Below are 20,255 nucleotides of genomic sequence, written 5' to 3'. Positions count from 1 at the left end.
GCGCTCCTGGCTGGCGCCTATGGTGCCTTATTGCATACCGCATGTCTGTGCCCAACCCCCCCCCCCCCCACCCCATCCCACCACTTCATGTTGCTCTCATTTTTGCTGTGTCCCCAGACTTCCAAATGTTTCGCGACGAGTTCAATGTGGTCATACCCTATTTGGTTCTAGCAACGTTCACGACATCACGACATTCACTTATTCCTGTTGTATTTTTCTGCCCCTTTCCTGCTTTCTGCGGGGATGTGATCTCATAGCTATTGCCTCGGGGATTTTTTGCCTACGGTCTGCAAATATAAGACCCTCTATACCAGTCATGACTTTTCCAAAGGTTACTGCTGAACAAAAATTAATTAAGTTACCAACCGTTCTAATTACGTGAACAATATTATGGAACGCCGAAAGGCGCCTCATGTATTAAGAGTGCCCAGTTCTCTGGATGATATGTGCATAACGTAAAATGCCCACGTCACTGATTTAAACTAATATGTAGCAACTAGCATCCTCCACCTTAAGAGCATCAACACATCTGGTGGGTGTTTTTTTTTTTTACATTTAATGAACATCCGATTGTACTTAATGTCATGTTGCGACAACATTGTTTTTTACATCAGCCTCATATGATGCGGTTATTAACATATCAGTTTCCAATGAACCTTTTGGCGTTCGATGCAAGAAGACAACTCCTCAGAGATTCGGGATTTTCCTCCATCGGTCCATCCATCGGTTCATCCATCCATCCAGCCTCCTAGACCATAAGAAGCGTTTTAAGTAATCCTCTCTCTAGTTATTTCTTTCTTCCGAGGGTAGGGTAGCTTTTCTTTTGAAGGGTGTGTTACGGTGGTTTATTTACAGTACTGGCAAACCGTTAAATAAAAGAAGTCTGCCTAAGAGCGCTTTTCATGTGCAAGAATACCTTATATTATCCGACCGTTCAAACGAAAGGTCGTGATTTCTTCGAGACAAAACAAAGCTATAAGGATGGAATGTATGTAAGTTACGACCGCCGCTCTGAAATCCATCTTGAGATAGCAGAGGATGACTCGACATGGGCAGCAGGTAAAGAAGCGGTCGCGTTAATTGCACAAAATGGTAACGTTGAGTTGTATAAGGTGTTTCAATCTTGATAAAGAGGAACATTTTATTTATCAGAATCGCATCATTGAAGAGGAGAAAAGAGGTGAGATACCGACCTATCGTATTTGTATGTAACTCCAATGTGAGCCTTGCATAAATAGACTGAGTGAAATGAACATGTTGACATGTTAATCAACACATGGTTAGGTAAGTAAGTAATACGTACATAGGCCTATAGGTACTAGAAGTGCTTTGTTTCCCAGCATGTAGAAGGGTATATTTGAATCGACAAATGTATCGGACTAAAAATCAATGCGCGGACCATATGCGCATACATTTCTGTTCCGTTCGTATGATGAATTAAATCCGAACACATTATCGCCCAGAGATGGGACATGATAACGGCACGCTGAGTATATTGTGACACAACTATTAGGGTAGGCGGCCTACACTTGTGGTTGTCTAATTCGCAGTTGGGGAATAATCTTTCTCTGTTGTCAAGGTCTTTCATATCTAGAGCTACATAGTATTGACAAATTTGCCCAGTGTGCTGTCAGTTGCGTAATCAGGTCCCAGTGGTGTCACTACACCGATCATGATGACATGGGGCCATATAAAAGTAGTCTAAGCCGAACCGCGCGAAACTGAATTGATAGTATTGTAACGTATACTTTCACAAAGTTGGGTTATAAAGTTTTTTTTATACATTTAAACAAATTTCCACACTTTACGCTACTGTGGCTTGTCAAACCCTCATATTGATTATAAATTATCCTTTCACACTTTTCTTAATAGATATTTCGTGGGAGGGCGGGATTTTTTTTAAATCATAATACTATGGAAATTCGACTTAAAGGCATTGAAGACTCGCCCCAAACCGCGTGAAAAAGTTAACTTTCCGTTGCTTGCATGAAGTTCCTTCTTGTCACTACAAAATGCAGACAGACCTGAGATGTCCATCGCTGCTATGTAGCGACGTAGCCAGGAATTTGAAAGGGGGGAGCACTTGTTGCGATTGATATGGGGGAGGGGTCTAAGGGGAGGGGTATCCCCCTCCCCTTTGAGATATTTTTGAACAATTGAAGGTCCTTATAGATGCGATCTGGTGCAATGTTTTGCCAGTTTTCGTCATTATCATATATGATATCATATTATCAGCAGATTTTGTTTCCTGTTTGAATTCTTTTACATTTTCTTGTACATATTATATCAGAAAGACAAACATTGTGCTCTTTACAATTTTACCATTAGGATGATTCTTTCTTATTGTCCAATGTCTGGACTTTAATACATTTGACGACTGATGGACAATATACAAACTTTCATATTTTGTAAGACAGCCAGATGTGCAAATACAAATACCGTTATCGCAGTGTATTAGCAGTGTAATAATTATTTATAGGAAGTACGTATCACGTACGATTGCTAGCTTAGCTTCATAACATGTTGTTGGTGCAACAACTAAGGACGAATCATAGAAAGGATGAGAAAGCACGGTGTCGTCGTTGTCGTTCACGGTTCGTGACACTCCATCGAGTGCGGCTAGGTAGGTTATATATTTTATTACGCAGTGGCCAACTGTAGGCTTGTAATAGGCTATAGGCTAAATTTAGCTAATTGCATCTGTCAAACTAAGTGAGTAGTTAAATCAGTAGGCTTGAATGTTACTACGATTAAGTGTGACTTTAATGTTTAAGTGAAGCAGTCTGTTTCAGCAATTGAATGTTTTATTTATGTATACATGACTAATTCTTTATAGCCAACAAGTAAAAGATACATTTCCTAAGAAGTTAGTTAGTTAGGCCCTAAGTTAGGCTAGGACTGATATGCATGGCACCTTCACCATCTGCTAGCTTAGATTTGATATCACCAGCTCAGTATAAATAGACCGCCTATACAGCCTAGGCGATTTTGAACAAAAGCTCCGCATGATACATTTAGACAAGTGTCAAGTTCAAGTGGATTCGTTCTAACGTTGTTCCAATTCACACCTTTGTGTGTAAGCTGTGCACTCTTGGGTCATTTTAGCCATTTTCTATTTGCGACAGGTCTCACCTGCATATACAATAACACCAATAGCCCAACAACCATGCATACACAGCGTATATAGACTATAGGTTATGTGACTTGTCATCTATACGTCCATAATCAGGCGCGTATCCAGGGGGGGACGTTGGGGGCGCGCGCATCCCCGGGTAAGAAAAAGAGGAGAGGGGGAAAAAGAGAAGAAAAAAGGAAAAAGAGGGGAAAAGAGGAGGAAGGAGAGGAAGGAAGGGAAAAGAAAAAGAAGAAAGAGAAAAAAGGAGAAAAGGACGAACCCACCACTTCTTGAGATTGTTCCCATGTGCATGAAAACGCGCGCCCACAACCCTACGCCCAACCCCTCTCATCACTGCCCGATGAGTTACGAAACTAATTAATGACCTTTGCCCGTAGTACCAGACCTTGACAAAATCCGGCAACACACAACTTCATCGATAACAAGTGATTGGGTTGTGTATTAATGACGTCTGGAGGTCGTGCACTGACCTACATGGAGTGTGACCACTCCCGACTTTGCAATTTCCCAAGATCAGGCCCCGAAAAAATCCAAAGGGCACTGTACTGTATGAACATCTAGCAGTATCTAGCGATATTTAGGGATGAAAATCCCAAGATCTTCCCTAAACTGAAGGCAGATAGAGAATCGAAGCCTTCAGTGTGTAATGAACTTGAAACTGTGCGTCTTTCGAAATGAAAAGAATGTGGGGCGCAACTCCTATGGACTCCTATGGGCCCTATGCTTAGGTTTGATAACTGTATTTGTGCAGTAGTCTCCATTATACCCCAAACAGTAGGGGGGGGGCACTTGCTCACCCCTGGAAAATTAAAAAAAAAGTTAAGCATTTGACATTTCAATGATTTCCCCCAGCTAACAGTTCTCTAGTTATGTTCATTGCATACTGACCCATAATGCATTACTGAAATTATTGTGGGCCGCGGCGTATAGAATCACTAACAAAAGCAATGACCCACAGGAGATGCGATGAGGTCGAACATGACGTGTGACTGGTGACAATCTTCAACAAGGTTATGGGTGAACAAGAAACTATTGGGAAATACTTGGTTCTCATGCAAAAGTGTTCATCTGGTTGGTCATTTTCAAGTCTGAGAAGTGCCATATCCGGTGATCTGGGGGGGGGGGGAGGTATCAAAACCAGAAATGCATACGATCATGCACAGCATCGTCACTGATTGTTCTTATATCATTTTAAAAAGCTAGTCCGAAAATTTTATATTTCAGATTTTACTTGTGAATGTTTTTTATTAACAAAAACTGTAAATATGCCTGAAGGAAACTCTTTTCATTAGATGTACTGCCAACGTTGCAGGAATCATGCTTGTCTTGCTTTTGAAAGTACATACATTCAGAAAATGTTGTACAAAGGTTAAAATTTTACTTGATGTTCATGTCAAATAAGAACACTAAAACATATAAGTAAAATTTACTTGAATTTACTTAACTGCTGTTTTGTAAAGTTTTACATGATCAGCATGTAACGCAACTACAAAATTATTATGTAAAATTTTGCAAGCGATTTCAACATAGCACCCGTTCATGAGTGTTTCATACGTTAATTATTAAAAGCAGCTTGATTCCTTGTTTTTTAAGTAGATCACAACAGAAAAGCACATTTAAGAGACAACAAAGAGGAATGACAACACAAATAATATAGAATATTTGATGAATTCAACCTTTCATTTCAACATTTAAGAGGGTTTCCCGAGCATCTACAATCAGGCATGAATAGTGAACTACTGCCATGATATTTTAACTTTTGTGTCCAGTTATGGATGGCAAGGTATCAAGGTACTATCTCTTAAATGTGCATGCTTACGAAAATTTAAATAATTTCCTTTTTTAGTTTCTAAGATGCATGTACAAAAAAAGCATTGGTCGACTTAGGAATTTTCACCCAACTCCCTCAACATGTAAAAATAGTTGAAAGCTCCCAAAAATTAACATAATCAACTGTCTGATTGCAAAATTTGGCAAAGATTCAACTCTACCTGCAACATTAACTAAAATCTCTTGCATGGATACGTAAATGATCTGTTCATGGTTACATTAGTTTCAGTAACAAAAAATCATATTACAAGAAACATGATAATCGTTCTATGTCGTTTGAGCTTTGCAACTTAAAAATGCTGGTATATAAAGAGCATTCTAGTACTTTTCCAACAAGTAAAGCTTACTATCAGCGCTTTGATAGGGTTATGATATAATACTATAAAGCACAATGGACCAATACTTATACATCCTCAAGTAAGTTGAAAGATCTTGAATATTTGGTATTAGCCAGTTAAGAAATTAGTTTCCTTCTCTTTTCACATAAATACCCCACCTTTTCAACGTATATAGTAAACATCATTTTATAGCTAAAGTTAAATCATAATCAACTGTCGGTTTTGAAGACAATTACAAAGATACAACTCTTCCTGTAGTCACCCATATACAAGCAGCATTTTCATAATCTGCTGCAGATAATAGTTTAATTTCAATTAAGAGTCAACAATCAACCAGTACCAAATAAAGAAATGAAGAATGAAAATGAACCGATATAATCTTCTTGAAAGAAAATGGAAAAATAGTGAACTTGGTGACCTGAAACATATTTGTATTAAACTGACCATTAGCATTCTTGGGACACTGAATGCTATGAGAGTATATCAATTTCATATTACTGTTTGTGTAATAAATGTTGCATTCACCATGTTAAACACACAATCATCACATTGATTGGATTTATTATTGTACTGCTGAGTATTAAGTACAATGTATGTAACACTCTTACAATAACAACAACCCCTCAAGTCATGATGTGACGGGTCTAAATATGTCATGACATAGAAACAACGCTACGACACCGGGAAGAGAAAGAGGAACAGTGACATAATTACAGCGCTGATCCCTATTATATACACAGGGTAGCCAGTGACGGATCGAGGTTTTCGGAAGGGGCGTACGCCTCAGCTTACCCCTTACACCGACAACTCCATTTTGACGTTTCCATTTTTCCTCTCTCACAAATGCATATAATTATACCATATATGGTCTATTACGCGTGTGTATATGGACGCCTTAAACAATTGTACAATTGTTCTATGAAACCAACTGTGGCTGGTCTCGAACATTTCGGTATTAGACCAGGATCTATATGCGAACTGCACTAGACCTATGTCCTTCGATGCAACACTGTCATCCAAAGATAAAATGCTATACACTCCGACCTGAATGCTAATTGTTACCAGTACCGTAACTCGTACAAGGAATCTAAAAATAAATTCCGCATGCGATTGGAGAATTGAGCACATCTCCTGTGAATATCATGTAATGGAGGGGGGGGGGGGCGGACGCACCCATCACTCCTTGAGATTGTTCCCATCTGCATAAAAACGCGCGCCCCACAACCCCAGAACCCTACGCCCAGCCCTTCTGATCGCTTCCAGATGAATGACTTTCGCCCGTTGTACCAAGACCTTGACAAAATCCGGCAACACACCACTTCATCGATAACAAGTGATCGGGTTGTGTATTAGTGACGTCTAGAGGTCGACGTCCACTGACCTACATGGAGTGTGACCACTCCCGATTTTGCAATTTCCAAGATCAGGCCCCGAAAAATGCTAAGGACACTGAACTGTATGGATATCTAGCAATATCTAGCGATATCTAGGTATGAAAATCCCAAGATCTACCCTAAACTGAAGACAGATAGAGAACCGAGGCCTTCAGTATGTAATGAACTTGAAACTGTGCATCTTTCGAAATGAAAATAATGTGGGGCATCGCACAATAAACAGATAAAAGTTATTTATTTCAATCTTTTTTTTCAATTACTCGAATTTGTAAAGCATACAGCAGATATCACATCATATCAGTGAGCATGAAAATGGCGTTCCAGGATGAACAACCTCCAAACTGTATGTATGTAGTGTTCGGTTTCGGAAATATATGGTAGTTTTTCATTCCATTCAACGAAGTTTGATAGTATAGCCGTTATAAGAGGTTTTGATATTTGTACACCAATAAATAAACTGTGTCTGAATTTTCGAAAATTCCCTGACCACCATTCTTCATCATACTTCCCTCTACTCGTGCAATTTTGGTTGAAGGAGGTTTTTCTATATTGGTGTCCATTGATGAAATTTGTGCAACATTATGGGTATTTTTGGAAGTGAATTTATTCACGAGAGTTGTGAATTTTCAAATTCTCAACAAATAATGGGCTTAAAACCTTGAAAAATTGTGCTTACGGGTATTGTGGGCCGCGACGTAGAATCACCTACAAAAAGCAATGATCCACAGGAGATGCAATGAGGTCGAACAGGATGTGTGACTGGTGACAATCTTCGAAAAAGGTTATGGATGAAAAAAAAAACTATTAGGAAATTCTTGGTTATCAGGCAAACGTGTACATTTGGTTGGTCATTTTCAAGCCCGAGAAGTGCCATTTCCGGTAATCTGGGGGTAACAAAACCCGAAATTTTCTTGTACGCTGCGCGCCAACCGATGGTTGTGCTCCTCTTAGATAGTAATTCGCGCCCCGGGTTAGAAAATCCTGGATACGCCCCTGGTAATGCTTGCTTATAATATTACCTATCACTATCAAGCACTATACGCGTGTATGCGCGCCAGTGTAACAGCACGTTTTTTTCTGTAGCGTGACGCTCTTCTGATTTTATAAACTACGAAGGTATCATATTTTCTCTCTTTTTCTGAGTGTGTCTTGCTGCGGTTTGTATAGTGTTTTCAAAGAAAGGACTTTTACGGTATTTTACAAACATTTCTTACTTAAAAGGATTTACTATGTATGCATAGGCCTATACATTATACCTTCATTTTCGTATCGTACCACTGAGTGTTCGGACGGATCCTGAAATGGAAGGGGTGGGGTGGGTGGGTGGGGATGGGGAGACCTCCCTTTTGAAAACATTTTTTAGCACTAAAAGGTATATATAATCACTTTTGTTGTCAAATTAAATAGGTAGGCTACATTATGGGAAAAATAATAGGCATTGGACAATTATGTCTTTTATTTTATATGATTACTTGTCCGGCCAGGGTCCCCTCTTCCGACAAATCCTGGATCAACCTCTGCTATTGTTGTCACAAGGCAAGACATCGATGCCACCGCTAACGGCAACAATGAGGGGATCCATGATTTCACTGTGCGTCAACTTCCTCGTGCAAATCAAACATATCAGAGTAAAACATACACAAGACGTACACAAAGTATTCCTCCGTTGGTACAATTTATCATAATTACTTTTGCCACTGGTCTGTACAAGATTGACCCGTCAGACAGGGGCGGGCTGGGTCTTAAAACCGGCCCGGTCATTTTTCACCTAGACCGGCCCATTATTCATTGGTTGTTACTTACATAGTGATCGCCCTCCAGTTTTGAGATTTTGGTAAAGGAATGCCTAGATGCAAAAAAAAAATGGAAAGAAACCTAATGAAAATCCATTAGCACAGACGGTTTGCCAATAGCACGTTCTTTTGTTACGAACTAAATGACTAACTAACATGGTGATTTCATGAGCTGCTTCCCACAGTTAAAAATATATTTCTACACAGCCCGTGTGTATTCTATTAACTACTGTGAAAATGGGCTGTAATTTTTACCAGGCTCCCAGCCCACTTGGCCACCGGCCCACCGGGCAATGCCCATGTGGTCAGTCCGCCACTACCGTCAGAGATTAAAGCAGCATTTTGCGTTTGGTCGCCGTTTTCTACTTTTTTGACATGTCCATCGAGTTTTTTACATATATCAATCACAAAGCAGCAAACTAAGATATAAGCCAAGTTTTTGCCTACCAACAACGTTAATTAGCGAGTAATTAAGGATATTTGCAGATAATGAGAAAAGTGTCCATGACAAATTCCACATTTATACTTAATCGCATACAGTTCCCCCAAACCCACTAGTTTGAATTCAACCAATCAGAGATGCAGGTTTAGTTATGAGCCGTTGCTAAAAATAGATTCAATACTTTGCGTTGGTACAACCAGGGAGATGTTATGGAACTCCCTGGTACAAGTGCCATATAGACTGTACACAAATCAAACATGGTGATGTATTACGTATTGGTCAATGACGTTCGTAGTGTTTAAATATTCATATTATGGGCGAGGTTTATTGGGATCCCAACGGAAAATATCTTGGAGAAAAACAAAGTTGAAAGTTGCAAATTTTCGACTTTTATGTCACGATTTGAAGTTAGATTTAAATAGATAATCTAGTTATGTATGTCGTTATGGCATAGTGGAGTCAGTGAGGTTGAGAAAAATCATAAAAAAGGACGCAAAATGCTGCTTTAATTTGGACCAATTTGCCCGCTCTCTACTTAAAATTTAGATCACTGGTGGCAACACTCTTCACAGATGTAGCCCTTTAATTTCGTGCAGACACTCATTTCTATTGCTTCAATGCAGTTCTTGATAGCTGAGACGTCTGTCGTTTGGATTTTGCTGTCAACAATATTGCATGAAGCCGTTACCATGGAAACTTGAAAATGATTCCAGTCCTGTATAAATTTGTTTTATACTACAGTTGATAGTGCGCAATCTATTCCCTTATCACTTAAAATAGATCTTTCACGTTATCAATCATGCATGCCGTTCCCCAAGTATTACGTATAGGCTTAAATGACACAACAACAAAATTGCGAGTCCACCATCCTATATGCATTTGCTGAGTTGAAACAAATTTACTTCAATTTCAAGGGCTTGACTCGGATAATGGGGCTATACACATGCATGCACTCTTCATAAATTGTCTGGTCTTGATGGAAAAGTCCTGCACTTTTTTTTTTTGTTTTTTTTGTTTTTTTTTGACAGATACAAGTAATTAAGTCGACTCTGAATTTCAGGGAAAACAAATCACTTAGTTTAGGTACTGAGAGCTTTTGTCTATTGGTACGCAGATTTTGTGATTATTATGTCCCCAATCGTACATAGACTCTATTGAGTCTGTTTAAGGACGCGAATGAGTCTCTCTACATAACAAATCTGAAAATGCTGTACGGCTGTTATATTTTCCTCCCCCTTTCTACATACGCTTCGCAGCCGGTGCAAACACAACTGGAACTCATCGCTCATAAGCGTGATGAATAGTATAAGGATCGACCAGGGAGTTGTTATGGAACTCCCTGGATCGACACAGCGCAGTTGGCAAAGAGAAATATGCCGATACGCCTTAACAAGGGCTAACTCGTACCTTGTTGGTTGTGCACTTCGTTTCTAACTTTGGCATTTAAAAATAGGTCAATATACTTTTATTGCAATATTTCTGATGGGTAATTGTGTCAAGTTCTATCGCATCAGTGAGAATAATCGGAATGAAAATTCTCTGCTGTTTGTGAATAATTGGAATTTTTTATATTTACCCCAGAATATTACGTGCCGTACACGCCCGTAACGTAACGTGTCGTTGTTGTAGACTTACACTTTGGTTTTATTTCTTAGTTAAAACAGCTTTTATAGTTCAATTCGAGGAATTATTAAATTCGCTCATGTTCGACACTTCAATCTGAAACCTGTATATTTCATTTAAACCTCATTTCAAAATTACATTGTTGGCTGTCCAGACCACGTTGAAAATCAATGGAATTCAGTTAAGTAAATGCTAACAAGCTTACAACCTTGATTTCCCTGAGAGGGGGGATACCCCTCACCCCTTAATTGGGCATCTCCCGCCGCCGAGGAGGAGGTTTCGTAGTGTGCCAAATTGCAATCGTGCTGTGAATAATGCTTGGGTTGGAAAAGAGTCACGGACAATTTCCAATATCTGTCATAAATATGACGGGAAAGTAAGATAACCTATATATAACGATGTTCATCATAATGTTAATTGTTGGAATTTCAACTCCTTTCGAGTTTTATTATTTCATTGCGAAATTAAAACTGTTGTTGAACAACACAACGTACCGGCATTTTTCTCGGATATTTTACAACATGTTGTAAAGACAACTTGAAATATCTAACGGTATAGCGTAATGCAGTGGTTGTTCTCTCAGTGTAAATGTGCGTGTATCATGACGGTAGGATCGTCGCGCATCCGGTACATGCCTTTGCTTGGCACATGTGTTCCTAATATGACGTCATCGTTGTCTTGTTTTGGAAATAACATTTTTCAGAGTTCTGTTTTCGGATGCGAATATTGAAACGTTAATTTCTAATTAGTTCATGAGGTTTTGAAGGTGGTGAGAATAGTTTTGAACATAGATTTTCGCATAGATTCAGAGTAAGTTACTCTCGATTAGTTGGATTTTTCATGTCATGGCCTCTTTAATAAATATCTGTTCTATGAATTGTTTTATTTTCTTCTTTCTTTCGTTAGGTCATCATCCCAACCTCTCGCCAAGTCGCGTCCTCCAGAATAATGGGCGAGAATAAAGCGAACGGTATTAAGGCGGATGAGAAAGTTCGTCTTGTCAAACAGGTAAATGTTTTCGACTGCGTTGCTCTTGTTATTGGTGTTATCATCGGTTCCGGGATATTTGTGTCCCCAAAGGGCATCCTTGAAAATACTGGCAGTGTAGGATGGGCTTTGATGGTATGGGTTCTCTGTGGTCTTTTTACCTTCGTGGGAGCTCTTTGCTACGCCGAACTGGGGGCGAGTATTGATAAATCAGGGGGTGATTATACCTACTTACGGATGCTTCGACCGATTCTGGGTTTCCTGAGGGTCTGGACCATGATTCTAGCTGTACGCACCGTTCCTTGGACCGTTCTCGCTATCACTGCAGCCAGGAATATTACAGCATCCCTTATTGACGCAGATTGTGACGTTGAAAAAAAGGCCGCCACTCAGATATTGGCTGCGTGCATCCTAGGTGAGTGAGCCACCATATAACCAGGTCATTTTTTGGAGGGGAGGGGTGGAATATTCAGAAGTTCCTTCTCAAGGTTTTGGCTTTAATCAGTTAATTAAGTCAATTGACGTTCATAAAGAAGGAAGTTTGAATGTGTAAATACATATTCTGTAGAGCAAGACATCACCGAAGTATATATTAATTTTGTGCTGTAAGTCAGCTGCAGCTGAGTTGTCCAATCCGGGTATATAGGGGACGACTATTCACTTTCAACCATTAATATGGCCTAGGTGTGATACCCAGATGCTGCAGTATACATGTAGGCTGTAGTGAATCCGTAGTCCCCGGTACTCATAATTCGACTTAATTGCCCCCCCCCCTGCTCCCCCCTCGTGAACTTGTGCCCCGTGTACAGAGTTCATTTTGAAACCTAGTTTTAGAGAATATCGCACAGTTAAGTAAGTACTGATACTAGCACTTAGATCCTTGTAGTCGTCCTCATATAAACCAAGGGGAATTCTACTCGAATGAGACAGAAGCTATATTTCGGCAGCTGCCAAATAAATAGACGCAACACTGAGGAGGATTTATATTGTGGATGGTGTACATTCATGAGATCAATTCGAGTAATATCGTGAAAATTTGATTCCCACATAGAAGGATAGCAAGTAAGCCTATAGCGACTTTAGCCCACGTACTGAATCCCAGAAATATGATATATATATATATATATATATATATATATATATATATATATATATATATATATATATCGATGGATGGATGTATGGATCGATCGATCGATCGATCGATCGATACTTTTTTGACCGATACCGGCGCATTTCAAATGTTCGTTGTTACGAACGACTTTCTCAATTGTTGGGTCCTGATGAGAAATGTTTTTTGTTACACAAAATTAATTTAATCATCTGGTTCTTTAAATTGGATACATGTGAAATTGGTGCCTAATTTTATCGTTCATATTATGATTTTGGTGGATTAGAGCAAGAGATTATTCTTCTCGATTATACATACTTTATCTTTCCTTGAGTGTTGTATCATATGTTGCCTCCAGATTGTGACTATTGAAGACAAAATACAGCTATAGAGATAACGTAGTTACGGTACGTCATAATATGTCAACATTGACGTTTTACTCTGTATTTGTTTATTTATTTTTCTTTCTTTTTCCTCAGCTTGTATTATATTCGTTAACTGCTGGAGTGTGAAGCTGAGCCGACAATTGCAAATTATCTTCACCATCGCTAAGTTTCTAGGCTTGATGATTATCATCGTTGGCGGAATGTGGGCTTTGAGCCAAGGTAAAGAATTAATATACCTCATTCCCAACCTCATGTACCATTACAAGAATGTATTTTTATTTAAGGACATCTTACAAGCCAAAGTTAATTTTTTTCCAACTTCCATCGTCTTCCGGGATCTTTCCCGCAAATTGGTCATCTAAACAGAATAACTAGCTCTCCTCATCGTCGTCTTTTGTTTGCACGGATTAATCTGTCTGAATGACCCACATATATATTATACCCACTATATATTATACAAAGAACTCTCAGTAATATATCCCATACAGAGAAATACGAAAAAAATAAATCTTCCAGGGTGTCCATGTACTTTATGACAGTGAACTTGGCATTTGCTAATTAAAAATTTTACTCTTTGAAAACACACAAATAATGAGAGACAAAAAAAAATCTCGACAATGAAAGCAAATGAAAGCAAATGAAAAGGAAAGACAATAACTGCACTCTCGATGTTAAATATAGTTCAAGGGGGAAACGGTATATTAATAACGCTGTGGTAGTCCGGGTGTAAAAATACTTAGCCTGTAATTAACGTGGCAGGGATGGTTATTCTAATAATGGACATGTGGTTGCCACGGCGGACATAAATCACATTGGTTTACTCCGTGTACTCAGTATATATATAAACATCCCACTTGACAGAACTCATTACAGCTATAGTACACATGCAGTATGATTAAAAGGAGAAAGCAAACACTACTATCTTATTGGAAATTTGTTAATGATGCGCAAGTTTCATGATTAATTGATAAAAAAAGGCGTAAATTTCAACTAGAATAAGTGATGGAAAAAAAGGAAGGAAAACCAGATCTGAATGAATATAAAAAGAAAATGATGTGTTTTTTTCGGGGGTTCCTTGCCGGAGGCGAAACTGAGGAATATATGCGATGGTAATGGCGTGTGTGTCTGTATGTGTAGGTATATGTGACACTTGCTTATAAACACTGTAACTCAAAAAGGTTATAGTGGGATTAACTCCAAACTTGGTATGTTAATCCGTCCTAATGAGTACAAGAACCCTTTTCATTTCTGTGAAGTTCAAACGTCACTGATTTGGAGTCAACGAGGGTCAAAGTCTGAAAACTTTGCAAAAGCAAAAAGGGCATCTTTGTTGAACTTCATACATTCGAAAACAAAATTATACAAGCCTCTATAAGACTCACTGCAGTACAACAAGTTTGTAACTGGGAGAAGACTCGTAAACTTGAATGCTATAGTTTTCGTTATTGACTATAGATCTAGCACAAGTCATGGGATGTCCTTTTTTACTATACTTATCAGACGAACATAGTCGCGTGGTATAGTTCTCTACATGTCACTGCGTTTAGCAAGATTATGGCCATATTATCTAGTGAGAAGATCGACATATCAACAAGGGTTACATATTTTATGCATGTCTACATTTAAACATTGTTCTCAATTAGAGTATCGCGATCGACGAATCACTTCGTCTGATTGATGTCTTGCTGATTTAAATGTAATGTTGCCACATTGCATTTACCCTTTTCCGAGTTTTACTTCCTTACTTTATTTTTCAGTAAGAAATTAATATCATGAAATCTATACATAATATACTCTTATTTCTTACATATAGGACACACAGACAGCTTTCAAAATGCGTTCGATTCTAGTGAAGTTAAATGGGTACAGTTTCCGAAGGCTTTCTATTCTGGACTTTTCGCTTACTCGGGATGGTAAGTGGAAGTAATGTTATAGTAATTATTAAATTGATGAGCAAGGCATATATTATGAATATAAGCGCAACTGAAACCAATAAATAATAATAATATTAGTAATTGCAGCCTTGGGCGATTGGTATATGGACCTGGTTGAGCGTTATTGACACGAACCGCGAGTAATTTAGGCTATATATCATTAAATGAAAATTCAACGATTTTATTATTTATAGGGAGATATATGATCATATAATTTGAGCACTGAATTTATCTCGTTAGAGTATTAGTATTGTGAGAGCGTGGTGGCCAATTGGCTAAGACGTCTGACTCGTGATCCAAGGATTGCTGGTTCGATTCCTGCCTACTTCATTACGTTGTGTCCTTGGGCAAGATGCTTTATCTCACTTGCCTCTCTCCACCAAGGGGTGAAATGGGTACCTGTAAGGTTACTTGTCATTGGGCGCAGTATATAACTGCTGCCGACTGGAGGGATTGTCTCTGGGACAGGTTATCCTTGAACAGGAGTACTATAACGTCTGTAAAGCGCTTTGAGACCTATCGCTCAGTATAAAGCGCTATATAAAAAGCAAATATAATATTATTATTAATGGGGGGAGGCATATTTTATCAGCTTTATCGATTGATAAATCCAGAGGATGCGGTATTGCCGCATTTCCACGTAGGAATTTAGTTAACTCTAATCTTACTGAAGTTGTAAGACATTGATTTAAGCCTGACAGCCAAAATTTACCCTTATTTATATTTAGTATTATCCCTCCTCGTTCTCTTAGAAACAAAGCGGAAACTATCAACGATCATATCATTGACTTCGATTTCCATATTTGTGCAATAACTGAAAAACCCGGCTGAAATCAAATGATCATGCCATTAAGGGCAATTTTAATATATTCACCACAGCATCGTGTTTCAGCTAACACGTTTTTGATTTCTCCCGTGAATTATGAGGCCTTCCTTGAAAAACATTAGTTCTGTGTGATGAGCTACTTTTGATATGACTTTCCCAACGATCGGGATGCCAAGTATTTCGACAACATTATCTTCATAGGCTTATAATGCAACATAAAACAGTCTGTAACACTCCGATCTGGTTACACTCTAGACCTGGTAATATCTAGAATCAACTAGGGCATCATTGTTAATATACCAGCACCCGAGTTTAACATTACAGACCATGGGTTTGGGGAATTTTTTCTCTCTCCCTGATTTGACGTCCAACACTGAATGACCGAGACTTTTCCTAATATCGGAATTATAAATCGATTGGCAGTGATTAGTAGGTTAAGTGTGATATCCTGTCATCTAATCTGCATACGGATGATGGGCTGATGTAAAAGCAGCTGCTGAATGTTACGATACTTTGAATTGTATTCTTGATCGGCACGCACCTTTAAAAACTCTGAAAAGGGGGCACTCTCATAACTGTTCCACGGTGTTCAGACCAGCTGCTGGAACTAAAACGGGAGAGAAGGAAAGCTGAAAAGACCTGGTTGCAACAACTCTCCCAATGCAGTGAATCGGCTTTTCGTAGGGTGTGTTACAAGTATATTTATACCCTTGTCGAGAGCCGCAATAACTCCTATATATTGACTTAATAAGGGAAAACTCGCAAATCCGAGAGAAATATTTAATGACGTTACCATTGATTTTACTGATGCCTATATCAACTTGCCTGTGATTTTGTGGAATTCTCTGTCCATAAGGTTGACGTGATTCGTATTATGTCTAGCTCAAATGCCAGTATTGTCCTCTTGACCCCTGACCCCATTCCCACTTCATTTCTATAGGGTTGTTTAGATGTTGTGGTCCCTGTTATTACTAAGATAGTTAATCTTCCTCTTTTGACCAGTGAGTTCCCTAAGCCCTGGAAAAGTGCCATTGTCCGCCCCTTCTTAAAGAAATCCGGGCTTGAATACTTGTTTTTTTTTCTTCAAATTACAGACCTATAAAGTAATCTGTCGTTCATGTCTATGTTGTACAGGGAAAGCTGTCGTTGGCCAGATTTTATCTCACATTAACCACAATAGTTTATTACCAATGTGGTAGTCTGCATATTATCCATTTCTAAGTACTGATACGGCATTTGTCAAAGTATTTTCTGACATTTTGAATTGAATTGAATTAGAATTTATTGTCCACAATCGGAAATTCGGCTTACACAGGTCGTAAACGAAAAATAAGAGAAAAACAATATTATAAGTATCAATAGAATGCGATACACATACAGTAATACAAACATATATACAGCAAGTTCTACAAATAAGAAACTTATCTTCTCACTTTTTATTAAAAGATTTCTGAATATGGATAAGAGACGTGTCATTATTTTAGTTATACTCGAATTGAGCGTTGCTCTCGATACAGGCGATCATTCCATACTTCTTGGAAGTTCTAAAGTCTGATTTTGGTGTTATTAGGCAAGCTGCATCTTGGTTCAGTTCATATCTATATCTAATCGTACACAACGTACGTCTGTCGAAGATTTATTATCGTGTGAATTTGATCTACGATGTGGAGTTTCACAGGTGTCTTATCTAGGTCCATGCAGTTTTTATTTGTTCTTTATGCCAGCAGGTGATGTGATATCCATTCTTCTTATCTTGCCCAGGCCCACACCTATGCTGATGACACACAACTGTATTTATCTTTCAAACCTGAAAATGATATCTCTGAACTATAGAGTTCATTAGTGCTATGTAAAGTTGTATTTCTGGTGTTCGAAATTGGATGGTTAGGAGAGGATTAAACTTATAAGATAAATGACACAAAGACTGTGGTTTATAGTAATTGGATCTAATAGAATGCTCTCCAAGATTTGTATTGATTATATAGTGGTTGTTGGGTTAGGGGTTGATTCTAATAAAGCTGTCCAGAGAAGTTCACAGTCTTGGAGTACGATTTGATAAAACCTTAGTTAGATTTTCACATCCGTAAAATATGTAGTATAAGTCTTTTGCTCAGCTTCTCAAAATTAAACAAGTTAGGAAGATACGCTCTGAGGATGCATGTAAGACTCTTGTGCATGCTTTTGTAACTTGTCATTTGTAAACAAAGAGAAACGTTGTATACCATAGTTGAATAGAAAACCCACGTTGTCTAGGCAACTCCTTCCGTTTTGTCCCAACTTTAATCCACCCTTCAGACCATGCATTACTCAGTATTCTCAGTTAGTACGTTGCAATAAATTATCAAACCACATGAGACACCATTCTGCATTCATTATATTGAAATTTTAAATCATTTGCTTCGATAACAACAATTGCCAGGATCGAGTTGGAAAGGCCACCAATACTTTAATTAAGGAGGTGTTCGATGTCCTGTAACAAGTTAAAAATCTACATTCATTACTATGGAACTTTATGTCAAATTGATTCGACAACAAATTTAAAAGGAAATCCCAGGAATCGAGTTGGAAGGTCCACTAATACTTTAAGGAGGGCACAATGGCGGAAGAGGGGATGGGCAGTATAGTCTACAATAGCCTGGCTACGTGCTTGGAAAACCCTCCTTTGCTTAGTTTTTTAACAAGTCTGTTTATACATGCGCACTTTAAAGCTTTCATTACGTAATTGATCCGCAATCACATGCGGTAATGAGTATAAGGTTGGTAAATACACTTACGGTTTCAGGATCGGTTTATTCTCAGCGTACCCTTCGAAGAGGTAACAAATACAACACAATGGTATTTACAAGAACATAATAACAAAGGGATGACGTCACTTATAGAACCTTATTGTAATGAAACAGAAGTCAAAAAGAAAGAAGTACCAGCGACTCAAGTAAAAACACTAACAAAAAAAACCCAAAATATCACAATTATGTAAAGTATTTATAATTAGATTGCACGATGTATACTTACATTACTGTGGTATTATCACCACGAAATTTACACCAATACAGGCGATCACAGATAATTAAATATGAATTTGTCAAAAGAAAGCCTTTGTTTAAAAATTCTGTGTCAGTATAGGTTGCACTGAGAATTGGTTGTTTGCTTCTGCCAGCGACTGACTCTTATTCATAAGTGTAACTTAAGCGCAACTATGATGAGTTATAAAACTATAAAGCCAAGTGGATCGGATTATAGAATATTGATTATGAGATGCATGCATAACCGGCTTCATGTGGAATACCCAACTGAATGCTAAGTACGTATACTGTAAGTACATTATGTTTAAAATATACGCGTTTGGTTGAATATGATTAATGAATTTTATTTTCCCTGTTTCTCTTTCTGCCTCAACATTTAAAGGCAATACCTTCCTCAGGTGACTGAAGAGATAGTTAACCCAGGCAGGTAAGTATGGATGCTCGCTGGTTCCATAAGTGAGACTTCATTTTAACTTTTTAAGCCAAAAGAGGTGGACGTTTATATTACAGTCTCAGATGAAAGCGTTGTGACATAAACCAGTGCATGTTCTCAATATTCAAATTAGCGAATTTAGATCGAATTCTTCAAAGGTCAAAGGGATACTCCGGTGGCCGAATTTCATTGTTTAATATAATATGCAAGGATGTACAATTTGCAATTTACAGAGTATATTTGGAAGGTCACATTGCGCAATAGTGTTTAATATCAATGATGGTCTACACGTCAACAACTGCCTTTGTTTCTTTTCTTTAAAACTGCAATGATAACATAACCTTGATAAGATACTTCACCGATGTGAAAGGATGTTATTTTATGTTATTTTAATTTAATCAAATAAAGAGAAAGATTAGCAAACTGACTTATTCAAAATCGAAACAAACGATTTCATTGCTGGTCTGGGTTTTGTTGCATCCTGAGTGATAAATGAAGACACCAGTATGTATGACGTCACAAATTGATTGCGCAATCTTCTTTTGCAAATAATATGAATGAAATTTTTCAAACCTTGTCATATCTCAGCGACGTAACAAGCTACATTGAGATGGCGAATGGACCAATGTTTTTGTTTTTGTTTGCTCTATATATCACAATTTCAAGCCACAAGCATATTAATTTCGGTTGCATGATACACAGACTTGTAGTATATGGGCAAGGAGTATGCAAAGGGAGCAGGGGTAATGTGGGGGGGGTGGAGGTTGTATGTAGGAATCTTTTCTTTTGAATGATAAACTTTACTTTTGGTCTTATTGTTGTTTCAGAAATATTCCTCTGTCGATCACTTTATCGGTAGCTATTGTAATGGTCATTTTCATGCTCACGAATGTGGCCTACTTCGCCGTAATGTCGCCTTTTGAATTATTAGCGTCTGATGCTGTAGCTCTGGTAAGTCAACAATGGGCAAAACTTTGGTAATCTAATCTGATATGTTTG

At 38.2% G+C, this 20,255-nt stretch overlaps 1 protein-coding gene across 7 annotated transcripts in view; it reads left to right on the top strand.

The window, feature by feature from the left end:
- The window catches only part of LOC139965311 (cystine/glutamate transporter-like), a 52,767-nt gene that overhangs the window by 20,153 nt on the left and 12,359 nt on the right, over positions 1 to 20,255 (top strand). For 4 of the 7 annotated variants that reach the window (XM_071967546.1, XM_071967545.1, XM_071967541.1 and 1 more), the window contains exons 2-6: positions 11,463 to 11,958; positions 13,134 to 13,259; positions 14,854 to 14,953; positions 19,206 to 19,250; positions 20,084 to 20,207. In XM_071967546.1, coding sequence (XP_071823647.1) covers positions 11,505 to 11,958; positions 13,134 to 13,259; positions 14,854 to 14,953; positions 19,206 to 19,250; positions 20,084 to 20,207 — 849 coding nt within the window. In that variant the 5' untranslated portion in view covers positions 11,463 to 11,504. Of the gene's footprint in view, positions 1 to 829; positions 1,181 to 2,255; positions 2,624 to 11,462; positions 11,959 to 13,133; positions 13,260 to 14,853; positions 14,954 to 19,205; positions 19,251 to 20,083; positions 20,208 to 20,255 lie in introns of those variants that run through there. The other 3 variants (XM_071967540.1, XM_071967544.1, XM_071967543.1) reach the window with 3 other exon arrangements.

Source organism: Apostichopus japonicus, chromosome 3, assembly GCF_037975245.1.
Source record: "Apostichopus japonicus isolate 1M-3 chromosome 3, ASM3797524v1, whole genome shotgun sequence".
Taxonomy (NCBI): Eukaryota; Metazoa; Echinodermata; class Holothuroidea; order Aspidochirotida; family Stichopodidae; genus Apostichopus; species Apostichopus japonicus.
Note: the sequence above shows the minus strand (reverse complement) of the source record. Positions and strands in the feature narration are given on the sequence as shown.